Source organism: Monopterus albus, unplaced genomic scaffold (genome assembly GCF_001952655.1).
Source record: "Monopterus albus unplaced genomic scaffold, M_albus_1.0 scaffold4.1, whole genome shotgun sequence".
NCBI classification, from domain to species: Eukaryota; Metazoa; Chordata; class Actinopteri; order Synbranchiformes; family Synbranchidae; genus Monopterus; species Monopterus albus.
The window spans coordinates 6,789,306-6,808,615 of NW_018127884.1; the positions used below are offsets into that span (position 1 = coordinate 6,789,306).

A 19,310-nucleotide genomic window follows, 5' to 3' on the forward strand; every position below is an offset into this window, starting at 1 on the left:
GTGAAGCAACACAAGTAACCTGATGTTGGAGGTTTGCAAAAGGAGGGAGGCGGGTCAAGGAACAGGTACAGCAGCTCAGGAACCAATCCCAGACAAGCATTATCTACACATACTAATGTGCATACTTTAGAAAAGGTTAGACACAAGAGGGAGGGGGCTATAACAAATACAGAGTAATATATTTTTTGAAACAATGTGTGTTATTTTGAAAAAGTAGGATGTGAATATGTGATTTGAGATTTTAAGATGTATTTTATTAATTCATGATCATTTGTTTGTGGTTTAACAGGCATTCAAGATCCTGGTAATGGTAGCTGTGGTCAAAGTGAATACTAAAAAAAACACTATAAAGTGTCTTATGCTATTGTGAGGGTTAGGGACTGCAGGGGTGATCTTTTAAAGTGAATTTTGTGTTTCAGCCTGGTGGGAATGTTGTAACACCAGTCAAGCACCATTGTTGTAAAGCCGTGTTCAGACAATAATGTCAGACAACTTTACTTGGTCAAAGATGTGAAAAACACAACCCTCTCCATTCATTGCTATGGAGGATTGCATTCACTGCAGTGGGCACCATCACCGCAGGGGGCTCTGGCAAATGATGCAACCCTGTGGCGAAAAAGTTGGATCTGGTGAATTTTTCACCGCACCCGACAGTGACATCACCCTGTAGCAGCACTGTGTTGACAAATCATGTACAGGGACAATCAGGATGTGGACGCCCACGGGAAGAAGACTCTTTTGTTTGGCATGAGCATTCTCCGCTATTCACTGATATAGGCTCTGTTTTATTACAAAGCCTCTTCCGGCTCTTTCAAACCAGGAACTCACAAAGACGAAGTAGACCACTTAGATTTTATAAAAAATAACCGTGCTGGTTTATTCAGAGGATCACAGGTAAAATTAACATTACACGTCCAGATCTCTCCCACCACCAAACCTGCGCGCAGGCAGCTTGGAAGATGAAAGACCCTGAACCAAAGAACCTATACAATATTAATCACTTGGTTGGGATAGCCCATTCTACCCAGGCACATCAAACCGTGACGTCACCTGATATGCCAGCTTGCAGCTGACCATAACAATAGTCAAAACACGAGGAAAAGTCAAGGTGTGTGGCTGTTGATTAGTGGTGTGTATCTAAGAACAATTTGACATGACATTTCACATTAAGGAAAATATTATGATTAGCATTACAGTTAATAATAACAATCATCCCTGCCTGCAGCCTTTGTCTGATTTAATTAACCTTGGCCTAGATGCAGTCTGCAAGCACATCAGAATAACTAAGCATTTAACAGCCTGAGCTAGACATCCTGTCTCCACTAAACATTTCTAGACAACAAATCTCTAAATATCTATCTAACTAAGAAATTACCTAACACTGTCCAATTTGGACCACGGTTAATGCATCATAATGACACACCATGCATTTTTGTTAGTACTGGATGTTAAACTGTGTTTTTTATCTATCAGTGCCAACACACTTGTGGTAAAATTGGTGTTAAAGTAGAGTAGGCTATGTTAGCAGTAGAGCTGCCCCCTAATAGTCAGATGTTTTCAAGCATTGTAGTCTACTTTTACAAGAGAAAAGACTGTTGCGATGATGTGGCTGGTTTTACATAATGTGTGTGTCCGGTTTGTTTATCCATCTGTGTTAAAGTGCAACGCAAAACCGTTTATTGGCTGTTTCTGTGACATGCATCCATCTGAATGGGACTAGGAAACTAACAAAAATGTGCAGGGAAAACATTTCAGTAAGGAATAATAAATAAGAAGAATTGTTCACAGTGCAACTGGCACATACAGTATGTGACCTGTATACTGTGTGTATGGATAACAAGTGTCACAGGACCCCAGTTTTCAGCTAGCATATTCGCCACACTGAAGGCTTACCTCCATGAAAGAGGTTATGTTTTTACTGGTGTTTGTTCACAGCATCCATCCCTCCATCCAGTAACTATACCGCTTACTGCAGTCTTATTGCTAAGTTATTATGCAGGTGACTGTGTGTAGACAAATCAGCTTTGTGTTGTTACACCATTACATACAATGGAGTTGTTGTGTCCTACTGAGAAGCCTGATCTCAGCGATCTGAGCTGACAGTGTTTGCTTTTGTACAAATCAACAAATCCCTGATTAATGACTGCCTCACTCTCTCATATCTCAGTTCATTCGTTCATTCTAGTTTGCTCTCATTATTTTTATTGTCAAAGAAGGTGATTGCTGGAATATTTCCTTGCTGCATTCATGGACAAGTTGTTACTGGCCTGGTACAGCCTCTCCCTGTCTGGGGGAGCTTTGATTCCCACTACATGAAAGCCCTAGAATGAACAAAACAGTACAGTGTAAAAAATATAGGCAGTCAACCTCTGTGTGTTTGTTAGTAAAGTGTATTTTTCTTAGGTTTTTCCCTGCAAAACTTTAGAGCCCATTGTCACTGTCAACTTTCAAAATGGATCCCTTCCAAATGAATGTATTACTAAGGGATGTTTTTGTAGCAGAGTTAGTTTTATAATACAATATGTCAGACAGATATTTAGTTAGTGGCATTCTGTGTTGCCCTAGTTTGTAGATTAGCATTTAAATAGCCTGCAACCAATTCAGCCACTGAGCTTGTACAATGGCATACAGTACTAGTGAAACAGAACCTCAGTCACCTGATTTGCATCATGTGCTCTCACTTGTGCCTTAAAATGACTTCTTTGTGAAAAGAACAAAGAAAATGGTCAGTATGAAAGCTGGCAGGATTAACCTACATCTGTGCGGACACATCGGCAAGCTGAATAAGCCTGTTAAGCATGTCTAGTGAGTGACATTTTGTGCTTTAGCTGGTCACTATGGAAGAGATTCATCCCTATTTTCTCAACTTGGCTCCATAAGACATTTTCATTAGCACATTTTGAAATGGCACAGTGGGAAAAGCACCAGTAAATAATCAAGTGAATGATGGCTTAATGCCATGTAGCTGCTTCAATTTCAGGGACCTCATATTATGCATGCTGGCTCACTGTCATGACTTTTGGCACACCTGAATACAGCACAGCCATCAGTAATGCTATTAGTGACGCCTGTGCTTGTCCTACTATGACACAAAATGTGTGTTGTGAAAAAGGCCTATTGGTAAGCGATATGTGGATCATCTTGTACGTGGGCAGGTGTAATTGTTTTCCTGTTGATTGCATAATGTCTCCTTTAAGAGGGCTTGTATATTCTCTGAAAAAGCTTGTAAATGGAATGCACTGACATAATGAAGACATGAGGTGACTAGGTTTTTTTTGTAATTTGTTGGGGGGCTTTATAACATCTGCCTGTTGTATCAGCTTAATATATCATAAGATGGATAAATACTGAGTGAACAAAGAATCCTAATTATCAAAACAAAATGGGGCTTTCCTTTGCTGCCTTGAAACAAGCGTTGGTTGACAAATGTTAATGAGCCACTGAACTCTCTTTCAGGTTACTTTGGGAATTCCTTGAACAAATACATTCGCCATTATGAGGGTTTATCATATGACACCGAGGCCCTGCACAACAGTCACCAGAGAGCCAAGAGGTCACTCTCTCCTGAAGACGGGACTGTGCACCTGGACTTCCATGCACATGGAAGGTCAGTTTAAATACAACCACACACAATTTTTATATTTTTGTTAATACTCAACCTACCCTGTGCACTCAAAGTTTGTAATAGCTTTGTAGACTTGACCTACCAATAAATTAAGTACTTATTCATTTTTACCCAACGATTCTATGAGGGCTGATTTAAGGGGGGGGGGAATTCATTGATTGTCTTTTATTAATGACATTTTTCTCATCATATTTTGCTTTGACTTATGTTGTGCTGGGCTTACTGTGTTTACTTGCCACATCATCAAAATGGGAATTTATATACGTTTGCATGAATAATTAGAAGGCAATGCATTTCAATGTGAAATGGACATGGAAATATTTATGTTCCCTTAGTGCCATTTGATGTGGCACATCATACAGTTTATGACTTAGTTATAGTATTTCCTTACTGAAGTGTCTTGTCACAGAATTGTAGCCAGAGACAAAATAAATGTAACTATAATAGTGGGCACTTGCATTAGAACTGAAAACCAGATCTTAAAATTGCCCATATTGACAAAGTAATTATACACACATCATGTAGGTGTAAGGCTAGTGAAATGAGTGTCAGTGAGTTTAATTAATCCTTGAAATGTGAATGAACATCAGTCAACTTGTGTTAAGTGGGTTTTATACCTGGTATAAAAGATACCTGCCACAATAGTTCAGGCTTCTCTGAGAGCATCAGCAGCAACATTGTGGTTATTTAACGCTTTGAAAAAACAAGACTAACCACATTATTGCAAGCTGTAATCAGATTCTTCCGCTTTCCCTTTTTCCTTTTTTTAAACCTCCGTGAGAGTAGAGCCTCCTTGTATTTTCTACTACTTTTTGTTGTCAATAAGATGTAATTTGTGGGTACAGTGGTGCCAGCACTGCTTTGGAAACAGATTATTTCAGGAATGTTGATTTGTATCAGCTGTGATCTTGTTGCTTGGTATAAATTGACAGCAGGCCGCATTAGAATGTGTGTGAGTACAACATTTTTTAAACATTGCTTGCAATGTTAAGGGCATTAGTGTGGACATGCCTGTAAGAACATTACCGGATGATTTCTTAAGGGAAGGAATTAACATCAGCAGCAACAGTTAACTTTGCACTTCTTTGAAATTCCAAAGCAACACGTATGTTTTTTTTTTTTTTTGTTTTTTTTATTATTATTATTATTTTAACCTCTGATCCAGTTTGTCTTTTGGTATTTTTTTTAAAGGAGAACTTTTTTACTGATACTTCTGAGTGAAATACTGTAGATGTTTCTGAGTAGCGTGATTAGCTGCAACTCCAAGGAAACAGCGAGCCATACCAGCATTTCACTTACTAGACCCCAGCTAAGGACTCTAGTGTTTCATCACGACATGGAAAATATGGACTAGCAGGCCTGTCTTACCTCATCAACAACATTAGTTTGTTTTCTGGCTCATCACTTTGTTCACAATGATCACCGCTTTGGTATCCACACAGATACATGAGTAAACTCATCCACCCAGTTATTTTATTATACTGCCATATAATCCCAGTGCAGTTTTGGGGTTATTTTGTTAATAGGAAATATCTTTATGTTTGTCCCTTTCTGTCTCATGCTCATTTATATCTGCTTTTCCAGTTTACTCTTTTTAATTTTGACACATTGAAGAACGTAGCAGAAATTTACCTCAGCAGTGTTTTTTCAGACAGCTCCCCATCATGTCTGTTGTGGGTTATCACGACCCTGTCAAACAGACCTTGTTTCCTGTGGGTTTGTGCTCTTTCCTGTCATTGGAGAAACAGCTGGTGCTGTCCTGTATTAGTGCAGCAATTGCAGCATCATTCAGCATGATCATTTTCAGTGTCTCAGTGCACTGTGTTGTCTAAAGAACCATTAAATGCTGCTTTGCAGAGGAAGTTGATGTGGAGATCATTTGTGGTTTAATGTTCAATCATGGCCAAATGGACCTGCATTAAATTTACTGTAAGCTAATCCTCCTGGATGAGCTAAGTGATGGAGGAAAAGTAGCACTGCACAGAACACAAAGGAATGTCATAGTCTTGAAACAAATATCCTGAGTATGCTTACAATATTAAGTTGTTTTGAAATGTGTCAGACATTTTCATTTAACTTTGTGGTTTTGAGGGTCTGTTGTGGTACAATCATATTGTACATTAGCATTTCACATTACTAAAGTTGGATTTAAGATAGAACCAAACCACTCATCCTAAAGCTAATGTCTTGTTTTTCATATCCTTATTACATTAGTTTGGTTTACAAATGTGTGTCGCATGTGCAAGCACAGACATGCATTCTTCCCTCTGTGAAAACCCATGGCAAGGCTTTGTGGTACTATAGAGGTTGGTAACAAGAGAAAAGCTTCTGTGTGTGTGTGCCCACTCACATGAGCATTTATGGCCTGATCAGGTGACAGAACAAACCAGGGCAGACAGTTTTCTCTATAGAGGTTTTCTTTACAAAAAGAGTTGCCAGAAAAGTATGAAAGTGACACAATTGACAGTCCAGTTTAGTGTCCAGCTTTCTAAGAAGGAGACTTGATGTGAGATGTATTCTCCCTTTTGTAGTTCATTAATATGTGAAAAGATCTGGCAATCATAGAGTTCAGATCTCAGAAGCTGTGGCTCTCATAACAGGAGTTGTAATGTTCTTACTGGTCACTCACGTAGAGATTACTTAAGTGTTACATTTTAGTGATAGTGCAGTTAGTAGAGTAAACATTCCAACATAGATATATTATAATTTCTGAGCCTATTGATTGTTAATAGTTATAAGATAGTAAGAATGTGCTTGTGCTACAGCCCTTTTCAAGAGAAGGATAAACTCTCTCCTCTCAGTTTATCTGTTAAAGGTACAAGTGAACCGATGTTTGAGCACTAATGCAGATTGGTGACAAAGGAAAATCCTGAATAAATGAATGGAAATTAAAAAAAAATTTGGTAATGCTGTGGTCACTGATCATTCTTCTGAATATTCCCTGAGATAAATCCAGAGATTTTCAGTTTATTGTCATATCTGACATAGAAAAGCACACAACTCAATTCAAGAAGGTGGAACCAAAAAATGTTGATTTTAGCTTCAGTTAATTTTTTCAGTGAACTGCCTAATGGTTGCAGCTCTAGGTTACTGAATGTCTTAATGAGTATGAAAAAGTGTGTTGGGACACAGTGAGGGAATATATTTTGGAAGAATGATGTTTCCTCTCTCCAGCAGAGCGGCACTGAAACTGCTCTAGAGACATTTTACTAAAAAGTCAGTGTTGTTCACATAATGTTAGTTTTTCCTTTGATTTATTGCCCACTTTTACATCTTCATCTTCCTGTTAACACTTCCCCAGTACCATACGTGCACCTTTGTAGAACTAGTGCCATGTGACTTCTGACTTCGGTCCAGGTTATATCAGGGTCATAGGGCTTTGTGCAAGTAAAGATGACATACTGTGTCTTTTTAAAAATAGACAGTAAAACACAAAGCACTGCAAGACAGGATACTCTTCCAAGAACTGTCATCATGTAACCCAACTGTGTGTTATTCTTTTATAAAACATGTTTTATATATGTGTAGTGTAATGTTCCCTTTTTATGCATGCCATCTCAGCAGGTATGGCTGGAGGGCACTTGACTCCTTTGAGCTGGCCTGCATACTGGGCAAAGTGTAGGACTCTTGAGATGCTTGAGTTAGTATGCTCAGCATTTGAGATATGTTTAAATAATTTAGTAGTTAGCTGCTTCTGTGAAATGGGGAGCACTATGTTTAAAACAAGCTATGTTTTGATTTTGTTTTTTGTTTTTTTTCTCTCTCTGTCAAATCGTTCACATCAAATGGTCAAAGGTTTAACTAATACAGTGATTTCTTGGTGTAGAACCTAATGTTAATGTCCCACATTTTAAATATTCTACTAGTTTCTCATTGCTTGTTCAGTTTGTTTTTCCTAAAATGTTAAAATCATTTGAGGAAAGGGACGGCACAACTATTCATTGGAAATTAAACAGCCTTAACACAAAATAAATAAGCTCATCTGTGTCTGTGCCCCAGCCTTTTAAAAACAGATGTGCAACTTTAGAACAAGACAGGCTCAGCATTTAGGTTTGAATCATGGTCTAGAGATATGGAGGTTATTTGGAAAATGTCAGAGATGAGAAGTCAGGTTAAATAGGTTAAATTAAAAAACATTTTAACGTAGCTTTGAAGCAACTAGTGTAACTGTGTGTGCTTCTTGTTCAGTGATCCTTCTTTGTGAAAACTGTTTTAATCTCTTCATGAACATTGTAACAGCCACTGACAGTGAACCTTCAAAGTTCTGTACAGATCCCTGATAATGTTGGTTAAATAACTACCTAAATAATCAGCTTATTGATTCATCTGGTGTTGTGACCAGTGTGCTCTGGTGGCGTCATGGGTGGACTGAGTTTGTGACGGGCCAGAGAATAAGTCATGAGGCCATATTGATATTTGTAGAGACCACTGATGTTGTGGGGAGAGGCCGAGGACTGTAGAAGGTGTGCCAGGATGAATAACGAGCAGAGGAATTTATTGTAAATTCAGATGATCTCCATGTCACAGTGCTGACTTCAAAGAGTAGGTCATATTGCAGCCTTTGTCCCACATGCTTACCAGTTCTCTCTCTTTGTGTGTTCAGATTCTTTTCCTCTGTTATCCTTCATTCTGTTATCCTTCTCTTGGCTTCATTTGAACATAAGATTCTTAGTTTATCTTTTTAAACACCCTCCCAAACATTTTTCCAAACTCATGTTCTCCTCCTCCACCCCCCACATCTGTCAGGCTCTTGTGCTCAAGTTTCTCTTAGTTTTACTTTGTTGATGTACTCATTTCTGCAGCGTAGCTCCTCACTGCGTTTTGTTCTCCTGAACACACTTCATATGCAAAACATATGGAAAAAGTAGTCATTAATGGTGTGTAGTGGAGGAAGCAGCTGTGTAATCTGGTCTGTCCCCCAGATTTTACACAGACTTAAAAGGGACATTCTGTCAGTTGTACACACTGGCAGTTATGTTGTCATAGGTATGCCTGTTCAATTTTGAAAAATCAGTTCTGTTATATCCTTTTGTGGGTGTGAAAGTCTGAAACAGTAACCCTGATGATGCCATCAGATGATCTCAGTTTGGGCCTGGAGACTAAAATTTCTATTACAAACTGGGGGAATTTGAAAAACATGGCCATTAATCAAATAAGGAGAATCAAATGAAATGATGCTATTTGTTGTGCTAAGGGAGATGTATGATCTAGTGTTTGGGGAACTTGACCTGTGCTAGGGCCTAAAAAGCACCCATAAATGATTAGAACACAGGGCCACTGATTACTCCTTATACTTTAACAAATGATTCCTGCCAGACTATACCAAAATTGGGTTACACGAGGCTACTTCCTGCCTAAAAATGGGCAGGTGATTTAAACAAAACAAGCTGTAGACTACTTACAAATCTTTTATACAGTTAATCTACACTTTTCAACCATAAATAATGATTTATTTTATTAAATCATTATTTTGCCTTGTTGGAGATTGTACTATCAAGAAATTAAAATAGTATGATCCATAAAGGGCTCATTATGAGAGAGTAATGTGAGCATCATTTGAGTCTGGAGGAAGCATTACTTTAAATTGAGCCTTGTGATTATTGAAGAGTTTCCTGGTGAGGACTGTTCCTCTGACCTACATGGCCTGATGTTTCTGTGACTCTGATATCTCATGTGCACCTCATGTGGTACATGCTTGCTTTGTCTTTGTCATCATGGTTAATGTTAATGAAAGGATCACAGAAAAATGTAATCTGGCTGTGCACCAATGCTCATGTGCTTTTCCTCATGACATGAGTACACGACTACTGATCCACAACCAGCACAGCAGCAAGGTGAAGCTCAGTAAAAACACATGAATGATGCTGCATTTTCTGCTGCTGTCCCAGCTTTACAGTGTCAGTGATCCTTTATACTTAAACTCTGTTAATGGCATGATTTAATAATGCCAGTTTTGAAAGAACCCATGTGCCAGTGTGTCAAAGCACCAGGTTGTGTGTGTATATATGATCAGTGCTAATGTTAACTAGACATTTTCTTCTATTCTTCTGTTTAGACAATTTAATTTGCGGATGAAGAGGGATAAAACAATATTTTCTCCAGATCTCATCATCGAGGTATCGGGAGAGGAGTCACCCATTGATACATCACATATTTACAGTGGAGAACTTTTCGGTAAGTCCAGCTGTTACCACACACCACTTCCTGACCACAAATGTACTCTCCTAACAGGAAATGAAAGTCTGTGTCATCACTTCTAATTTTATCAATACTACATTTTTGTTTACATTTCAACTGTCATACAGTGTTATGTTATCTGCAGCCTTTTCTCTGTTTCGATGTGTGTACCGGTATGTGAGAGAGTAAAGGTTGTTTTTGTCACACCACCACCTAACACACACACACAGAGGACTCACTTTTCTACCTTTCATCCAGTTCTTCCTTCCGCTCTCTATCCCTTCCCTTCCTGGACGTTGTCCTGCTGCCTGTCTCCAGCTGAGTTCAGATAAACAAGATTAAAAACAAGGCTGTTTGTCCTGTTGTGATCAGTGTGTGTGAAACAAAGAGAAAGGGGACTGAGAAACAGAGATTTATGTTTGAGGATGGTGCTCTCGTAATAAATAGCCTTAATTTTAGATCAGAAAAGACAGAATAAATATGATTCATGTTCAAATGCCACAGATTTTTTTTTTTTGCTGCAGGAAAATGTGTTTGTTAAGCCCTTTCCAGACATGCGCTGAAATTTTCTAGACATTACCCAGAGGAGCTGTATCTGAGAACGCAAATATCCAGGTTTGTTGAACATTAAGCAGACTTTACCCTCCCTAGTATAAAGTCAGTGTAATGTATGAGCAAGCCCATGTGAGAATAAAGCATCATATAGCCCAGAGTAAATGGTAAATGGTCTTATACAGCACTTTTCTATGCAATGCAGCACACTCAAAGCACTTTCACACTATTTGGCCATTCACCCATTCACACTTCCACACACCATCTACTCACCCTCCTCTTCCTCTGTGTTTCAGGGGAGAAGGGCACACTGACCCATGGCTCTGTGGTCGATGGGCGCTTTGAGGGCTTCATCAAAACCCACCAAGGAACATACTACGTTGAACCCTCAGAGAGGTACCTACAGGACAAGAACGTGCCCTTCCACTCCGTGATCTATCACGAAGATGACATCAGTAAGTATACTTGTTATAAAGAAAGCAATTGTAAAGCAGTACCCAGAAACTGCACACAAGAAGGGACAAGTTTTGATTTCCTAGGTTTTATATAATGACAGACATTTGCCTGCAGTCTGTTGGATAATTAGCAATGAAATGTAATGGCTAAAGATAAAGAACACTGAAGATTCTTGCCTCAACCAGTTATTCAAGAAATTAAACGATTTATTTAAAGCAATCAAGGCAGAAATTCAATACTTTAAAAAGTATAATACTGGCAAAAGCATTGCTTTTGTGTTATGGGGAGTACAATTAAAAAGTTGTGAGATAAGGAGCTGACGATCAAGCAGCTCATAGACCAGCATGTTTGACAGACTGGTAGCAGCAGGATTTGGCTACTAGGCGAGATTGGAGCACAACACAGCATAGGCATGACTCATAGCCATTGGTAAAGGTCAGACTGCAAAGAACAAATTTTCTCAGTCAGGAAACTTTGAATGTCTCAATCTCTTTCATCAAGAACAAACAGCTCTGAAGATGTTTGGAAGTAGTCGGATTTCAGACAGGAAAGGTGTGGTTGTTGACTTGAGACCCATGATTCCAGACAGACAGTGAGTCTGATATGAACCCTGCCCTGACTTTGGGCTGGCTCATCATTCCTTCACTCAACCGCACAGACACATGAAGATTCTTTTGAATTGCTGGAGGAAATTTAAGCAAAACTAGTGAGAAGAAGCTGGTTGTAGGGTTGGAATAAACCATTTAGAGTTGCATAACACTCCACCCACTGGATAAAGGAAGAGTTAGCAGTGTCATGTTTTCATAGATTTGGCCTTCATTGCTGTTATCTTTCTAGTCAATTTTAACATGGCAGTTTTACACGGAGACTTGTCTACTAATCACTACCGAGGAAGAGTGGGGTGGGCTCTTACAAATTTGTATGTATGCTTTTTTTTTTATGTGCTATAATATTTTAGGCTATAATTAACAGCTTTCCTGCCATTTTCATGCACCTCAATGCACAGAGCAGAAGATTTTTTTGTTTTTCAGAGGCCTCCCTGTGGTTTTTATGCCTCCATACTGGTAACAGTCATGGCTGGAGGCATTATGTTCTCAGGTTGTCCGTCTGTTCCATTTTCATGAATGCCATATCTCAGGAACACCTTCAGGGTATTTCTTCAAATATGCCACAAACGTCTACTTGGATTCAAGTCCAGTGTGACAAAGTAGGCATACAACCACGGGGCAGTAATTCTAGTTGATGCTTGTATCTGTAAAAAAGATGGAGTGCTACTTAGAAGTGAGGACTTTGTCTTTTATGACTCTTGGATTTTTTTGAACATCTGTCCAAAATGCAAGGGCCTTTTGATTAGCAGTTGAATGAGATGGCATTCACTGTAGGGACAAAGGCAGCTTTCACTGAAGAAATGGAAAACACATTGTCAGAGGATGAATGCGTTGTTTCACAGTGTGTCCAGTCAGTTTTAGTAACCAACACAGAACTGTTTTGTTTCCTGAATGAACAACAGTGGTTGTAAGACATTCAGGCTGACATCCTGGGATTATGAGTCTTGCAAATGCAAGCTGTGCAGGGGGAAATGGCCACTTAGTTGGATTTGAACAGCTTGATTTAAACCGTCATCAGAGAACACTGATTTGCGGGGCCTAAAAAAACACCTTGAAAAAATGAGTTTGTGGGGGGGGGGGGGGGTTCTAATTTGTATATTGGTCCTTTTAAATGAAACAGAACACACTGTCAGCATTGTTCATTATTGTTCAAGTAATTTGGTGTTTTGGCCATCGACATTCATTAGTCTCATAAGGACATAATACTACATGGCAGTTAACAGTTAACAGTTGACCAACCCACTGAGCAGCAACTCTTGTTGCTCAGTGGGTTGCTTCAGTGGGTTACACCAGCTGCTTGGCTGAAAGAACTAGTAGTTGAAATATTCATAACTCTCAGTATGTAATATTTTGCATATAACATAGTCTTAAATGCTGTACCTTTTGTTCATACCATCTTTATCCAATATATGAAATCATACATTATTTGATATGGGTGTGGCCAGGGGTGAACTGTGCTGTGACTGTCAGCACAGGTGGTGACTATGCAGTGTACAGTATGATCTTGTTTTGTGATCTATTAAAAATGATCTTGCTATAGTAGTATAGTGGGACACAGATTCATATGTTACTGAAACTTGTATTGTTCAGATGAAAACGGAAGTATGCACCCACTTTGTCATTTTGCACTCAGTGTGCAGTCTGCTTTGCAGACTGTGATTGTAAACACTGAGAGAATTCCCTGAGTAAGATGATAGAGCTGTTTTGACTTTTCTTGATCTGAACTGGTTAAACCAAAGGACAAAGTTTTATCCATACTGAATGCTTGTTAGTTTGAGGGCGGTCCTATTTGCTCATTAAAATGAAGTACAAGGCTCTGGTTAATACAATGTGTGTACCAGCTTGGAGAGAATGTTGTTACACACCGGCTCTAAATTAGATAAAGGTTGGGTTGAACAGAACAGCAGTCTTTTCAGTAAGTAGAGGCAGATCATTGATAGTACCTTTTTCTGCTTAGATCAAGAAGTTGAAAGAGCCAGACAAAGGTGAGCGGAATATAATGCTGACTTGTAGAGAGAAAACCCGTCACTCACACTCTTCTAAAAATGCAGCTACTCTTGCACCCCAGATCACACAGATTCACGTCCACCACTTGATTCGAAAGAGATGCCTGATGCAGTGTAAGCTTGTCATAGTCACTCCCTTATCTCCCCCCTATCTGACAGATTTTCCTCATAAATATGGCTCAGAGGGTGGCTGTGCTGACCACTCTGTGTTTGAGAGGATGAAGAAGTACCAGGCATCAGCAGTAGAGGAGCCAGTAAAAGTAAGTGGCAGCATCACAACTAGTGGTTGACCGATCCGATATGGGTTTTTCAATGGCCAGTGCCAATATTTTATTAGAGAGTAGAGAGGCCAATGGCCGATATACGTATATCATGGTGTGCCCCCCCCCCAATTTAATAACAAATGGGACACGTATTTCCTGAACTTAAATGAACATTTATTTAACTCTTAATGAATTTTGAAAATAAAAAATGAACATTCTCTCATTTGCTGAAATCTGCACTCACCTTATTATTTTAAATTAAAAACATGTTCATGAATAATCAAAACCCAAAACCATGCTATGCCTCTTTGAGTAAAAGATAAAACATTTTAGCAGGGCTCCTGACTAACATTTTATACTGGTGCCACCAAGTCTCTAAGGTAGTGGCACCAGTGCCAGATTTGGTAGCACCACCTCTGTTTTACAATGTAATGCAATAGAATCTGTATTTTTCACAGTTATTTTAAATAACCTTACCATCCAATGAGCATAGCCTATATTTATAATGAAATCCAGAGAGAGGGAGACTTATGCAACACAGTAAAAGGGAAGATCACATCTGGAACAAGCTTCTAGCTGTTTTTATTTTTCGCTTTAGTGCTCTATAGCCTCTACAGCCTGCTCCTCTAGAGCAGTGATGTTTTGGGCCTGTCGCTGGGCAACATGGACTTTCAACTCCCTCCAAAGGTTTTCTATACACGATACATGGCCCCATTCATTCTTTCCTTTACACAGATCAGTCATCCTGGTCCCTTTGCAGAAAAACAGCCCCAAAGCATGATGTTTCCACCCCCATGCTTCACAGTAGGTATGGTGTTCTTTGGATGCAACTCAGCATTCTTTCTCCTCCGAACACGAAGAGTTGAGTTTTTACCAAAAAGCTCTACTTTGGTTTCATCTGACCATATGACATTCTCCCAGTCCTCTTCTGGATCATCCAAATGCTCTCTAGCAAACTTCAGACGGGCCCAGACATGTACTGGCTTAAGCAGGGGGACACGTCAGGCACTGCAGGATTTGAGTCCCTGGCGGCGTAGTGTGTTACTGATGGTAGCCTTTGTTACTTTGGTCCCAGCTCTCTCTCACTAGGTCCCCCCGTGTGGTTCTGGGATTTTTGCTCACCGTTCTTGTGATCATTTTGACCCCACGGGGTGAGATCTTGCGTGGAGCCCCAGTTGAAAGTTCGTGTTGCCCAGCGACAGGCCCAAAACATCACTGCTCTAGAGGAGATCTGCATGGAGGAATGGGCCAAAATACCAGCAACAGTGTGTGAAAACCTTGTGAAGACTTACAGAAAACGTTTGACCTCTGTCATTTCCAACAAAGGGTATATAACAAAGTATTGAGATGAACTGTTGGTATTGACCAAACACTTATTTTCCACCATAATTTGCAAATAAATTCTTTAAAAATCAGACAGTGATTTTCTGGATTTTTTTTTCTCAATCTGTCTCTCATAGTTGAAGTATACCTATGATGTAAATTACAGGCCTCTCTCATCTTTTTAAGTGGGAGAACTTGCACAATTGGTGGCTGACTAAATACTTTTTTGGCCCACTGTAACACTTGCATTTTCTTGAGACAACAAAAATATGTAAATACTTGGACTGCACACAGTAGTAGCACACACATTATTTGGCTGTAGACACATCAGGCGATTAGAGTGCAGTCATTGGCCAACGCTGAAAATTGGCCCGATTAATTACTCGACCAGTAATCATAACACTCCTTCCCCTCCTTCCACCTCACAATTAAACACACAGATGGACAAGACTCACAACATTAAAAAGAGCCTGCCTACCTTATTAAGAGCATGTGTATATTTTTCTTACATACTTTCCATCTAAAATTTGATTAAGCAATGTTAAAACCACGTTTGAGTTTACAACCGTGTAAGTTTTCACCAGGAGGTTTTGGATAAAAATGATAGTCTGTTCATGTACACAACCCTAATCTTTCTGTGCAGAATCTTCCACACAGTGACTTCACTCACCAGACACTGGTGATTACATTATAATGGTTTGCAAAATAAAAAGGAACTGTCACAATAGAAAAGAACATCCTGTAATCAGAACTGATGAGTATTTGACTGGGGATAGGTTTAGCCATGTATTTTGTTCTCCTCAGTTTTTGACTACTTTGTTTTTTTTGTACAGGGGGTGAGCAGTGTGTTAGAGGAGGAGAGCTCTCATGGTCCTGTCGTGTTGAGGAGGAAGAGGGAAGTGAAAAACACCTGCCAGCTCTTCATCCAGACTGACCACTTCTTCTTCAAATACTATGGCACAAGAGAGGCTGTCATTGCCCAGGTATGAAGGCATACATACAGTCCAGCATATTAACTTTGACTTATACCTTATCTGGAGGCCATGTTGCCTGCACATATACTGCATCATACAGTATATTTGCATATCTTAATCACCCACATCCATTCAGGATGTAGTCTGTTAAAGAATTGCGTACATCCATGCCTGGTTAGCCGTTGTGTCTTTGAATACTGCACATATTTAGCATTGCACTTCTACAACATTGTGAGACATAAGTTTAAAAAAGGATCACAACTGATGCAACAGAACTGGTCTTTATTCCACACATTGTTCTTTAATGACAATACTAGGCCTGCATTTCCCACAAGGCAATATGACCTCTCACAGCTTGTTCAGAAATTTGGGTCTCTTATGCTAGTAGTGGCTAATGTGGCCCCAAGCTGCTAGCCTCGATTAGAAAGGTAGAACAGATTACAGAGACCTGATAAGCTTACTACTTTCTAAAGCTGCAGTCTGAGTGTTTTCTCTTTTCAGTCTTGTAATCTTAAGCCCCAGCGGGTGAGTGACATCACTTGAGGCAGTTTATCAGATGTATTGCTGCTCCCTCTGCAGCAACAAGATCCTTTATTCAATGTTGTTTTTTTGTTGTTTTTTTTTTAACAGAAGTAGGAATGTGAAATAAGCTTAGTGTCTTCAGTGTGGTTGAAATATCAGAATGCATTGGTTTCTCCTCAGATCTCAAGCCATGTGAAGGCTATCGACTCAATTTACCAGGCCACAGACTTCATGGGCATCCGAAACATCAGCTTCATGGTTAAAAGGATCAAGGTGAGTTGAATCTCAACAAATGTTTGCTTGAACCCCAAATGAAAGCCAGCTGCCATTTAAATTCTGGACAGTTTATATCAAAACTGACCTGTAGGGATCAAGCTGCTGATATTCTGAGTGGCAGAGTCTGTTGACTTGTCTGCTTGGTACTGAACACTGTGGTGTAGACATACTGTAGATTCCTCAGTGTGAATATTTGTCATTTCATGCCAAGAACCTTTGAGTCTCTACACCCTTTATCTACTACTCTATCAGTCTAGAGGCATCTCTCTTTTCTCTTTTTTCATTATTTTTGTTTCTTTCAGATAAACACCACTGATGATGTAACGGACAAAAGCAATCCTTTTCGCTTTGCCAACATTGGAGTGGAGAAGTTTTTGGAGCTCAACTCTGAACAAAACCATGATGACTACTGCCTGGCCTACGTCTTCACTGATAGGGACTTTGATGATGGTGTCCTTGGCTTGGCTTGGGTTGGTGCACCCTCAGGTTGGTGTAAAACCTAAACACAAAGATACAACCCTAGTAGTGTGCTAAGGTGAAATCTGTTTCCTCTCGGCGTCCATGGCAATAGTGCTGTGGTGAGCGGAGGCTACACTGCTGTTTGGATAATGCTGCCTCTTTATTATGGGACTGATGTTCCTTAAAATAATGAACAAATTGCAGATAGCACTGTCTCTCTATTAACATCAGCAGACCTCGATAAGCCTCACCATCACAGTTACTGTGTTACTGGCCTAATGCCTCACTACACACACACACACTCCTGTTTAATTCATACAAAATATGCTTATCTCCTAATGTGAAACTAGGTGGAAATGGGACAAGGAGGAAATTGCATTATAGACTTTATGTGGTCTACCATGGATTTTATAATAACCGGATCCTATTCTGATAATTTTTACTGTGAATTATACTAAGAAACATTCAGAATATGCACATATAGAAAACATTGTATTTTTTTTTTTTTATCTCTCTTTGTATAAGAAAATAAGTTGCTGTAGTATTGAAGTATGACTACATACAGTAAGAAATATAGGCTATATTTTTTTATATGTTAATGTATGTTTGGAGGACTGCTTCTGTCTATCCTCCTCTGTCAGGATTGATGCTCTGTTCTCACCACAGAAATTTTATAAAAACTGGCACTTTGCTTACAAACCCAATATGTATGAGTGGTATTTATGGTGAGTTCTCCTTCCTGTTGTCTTCAGCTTAAGCATTACCATCTCTACATGAGCAATACAGTAAAACTCAGACTGTCAGTAAGGGCTAGTGATCCAATGTGTAAGCTGAAAGAATCGATTGAGGATAAGAGATGGGCTGCAGTGAGGTGTAGGGTGGATGCCTGAACAAAGGCCTGGGAGGCTGCTCACAGCTAATGTGCATTTTATTTGATATGACCAGCTGTTGTTTTGAGTGGTGACAGTGGAAGATCTACACAAACACACACATATATAAACATAAAATGTGCCGTCATATTCATTTACACTGAAACATAATGGGCACATTCTGTATTGCTTGAAGTGCTGTGGTCTCATGTTTCTGTGTGGGTAGAAGCTGCCTCTGAAATTGTCTCCTTATCGCTGGGTTTATGGATTTTAGGAAAAGCAGTAAGGCATGTTTATCATTGACTAGTATTGCAAGTGGTTCCCGGTGTTTTGTTGAGTTTTCAAGTTGATTTTGGCATTTTCATTTTAAATACGTTTATAGATCCATACAGACTAGTAGGCCTATGTCCTGTACACCAGCGGTTATGTTTTACTTGTTATATTCTAAGTGGCGCTTGTGATCCTCAGTGAAAAAGTTGACGAGTTACTTCAAAATTTCTACACAGATATTGCTGAAAATTAGGTTGATGTAAGTAATAAAACACAGGCCAAAACTAGGAGATCAAGACCACAGAAGTAAACAAACAAAAAAAAAAAAAAAATCAGATTCTGTACTTTGTAGCTCAACATGCCATTTATAATCTGTTATCTGTTGCATATCACGCCTGTTCTTCTGCTGAGGCATTTGGTTTGTATTTGGCATATGCTATGATATTTTAATATTATAGTATATGCTAATATTTTATCTTCTGCTTAGGCACCAGATGTTTGGCTACTTTATCTTTTTGGCCAATGGTTCCTATTTTTCATTGTTTTTTCCGGGTTGCAAGCGAGAGCAGACGTCTTTACTGCTCCTCTTGTCTGTTCTATGATTTTTCACATCTTCTACATTGTCAAGTCTTTGAATAAATTCTACAACTACTAAAATGCCTCCAAGAGGGAAAAGAGCTAATAAATCCAAAGCGAGCAAAGATGTTGAGGCTGAAGAAGATTCTATTTCAGCGGCGCAAGTAGCTGAGATGTTGAATCAGCAGAAGCTGATGTTCACTGCGCTTATGTGCCAACAGCATGAAAGTTTCCAAGGCTTTGTGAAACTAATTATGGAGACAAATAACAAGAGACTCGACGACATGACCAAAGAAATGCAGGAGATAAAAACGAGTTTGCAGTTTACCCAGCGAGATGTGGACGCGATTAAAG

At 39.3% G+C, this 19,310-nt stretch overlaps 1 protein-coding gene across 2 annotated transcripts in view; it reads left to right on the forward strand.

The window, feature by feature from the left end:
* Positions 1–19,310, forward strand: part of adam10a (ADAM metallopeptidase domain 10a) — a 32,348-nt gene that overhangs the window by 4,594 nt on the left and 8,444 nt on the right. For both annotated transcript variants that reach the window (XM_020605670.1, XM_020605677.1), the window contains exons 2-8: positions 3,457–3,607; positions 9,681–9,799; positions 10,651–10,809; positions 13,584–13,684; positions 15,844–15,993; positions 16,687–16,779; positions 17,085–17,268. In XM_020605670.1, the coding sequence (XP_020461326.1) occupies positions 3,457–3,607; positions 9,681–9,799; positions 10,651–10,809; positions 13,584–13,684; positions 15,844–15,993; positions 16,687–16,779; positions 17,085–17,268 (957 nt within the window). The remainder of the gene's footprint in view (positions 1–3,456; positions 3,608–9,680; positions 9,800–10,650; positions 10,810–13,583; positions 13,685–15,843; positions 15,994–16,686; positions 16,780–17,084; positions 17,269–19,310) is intronic.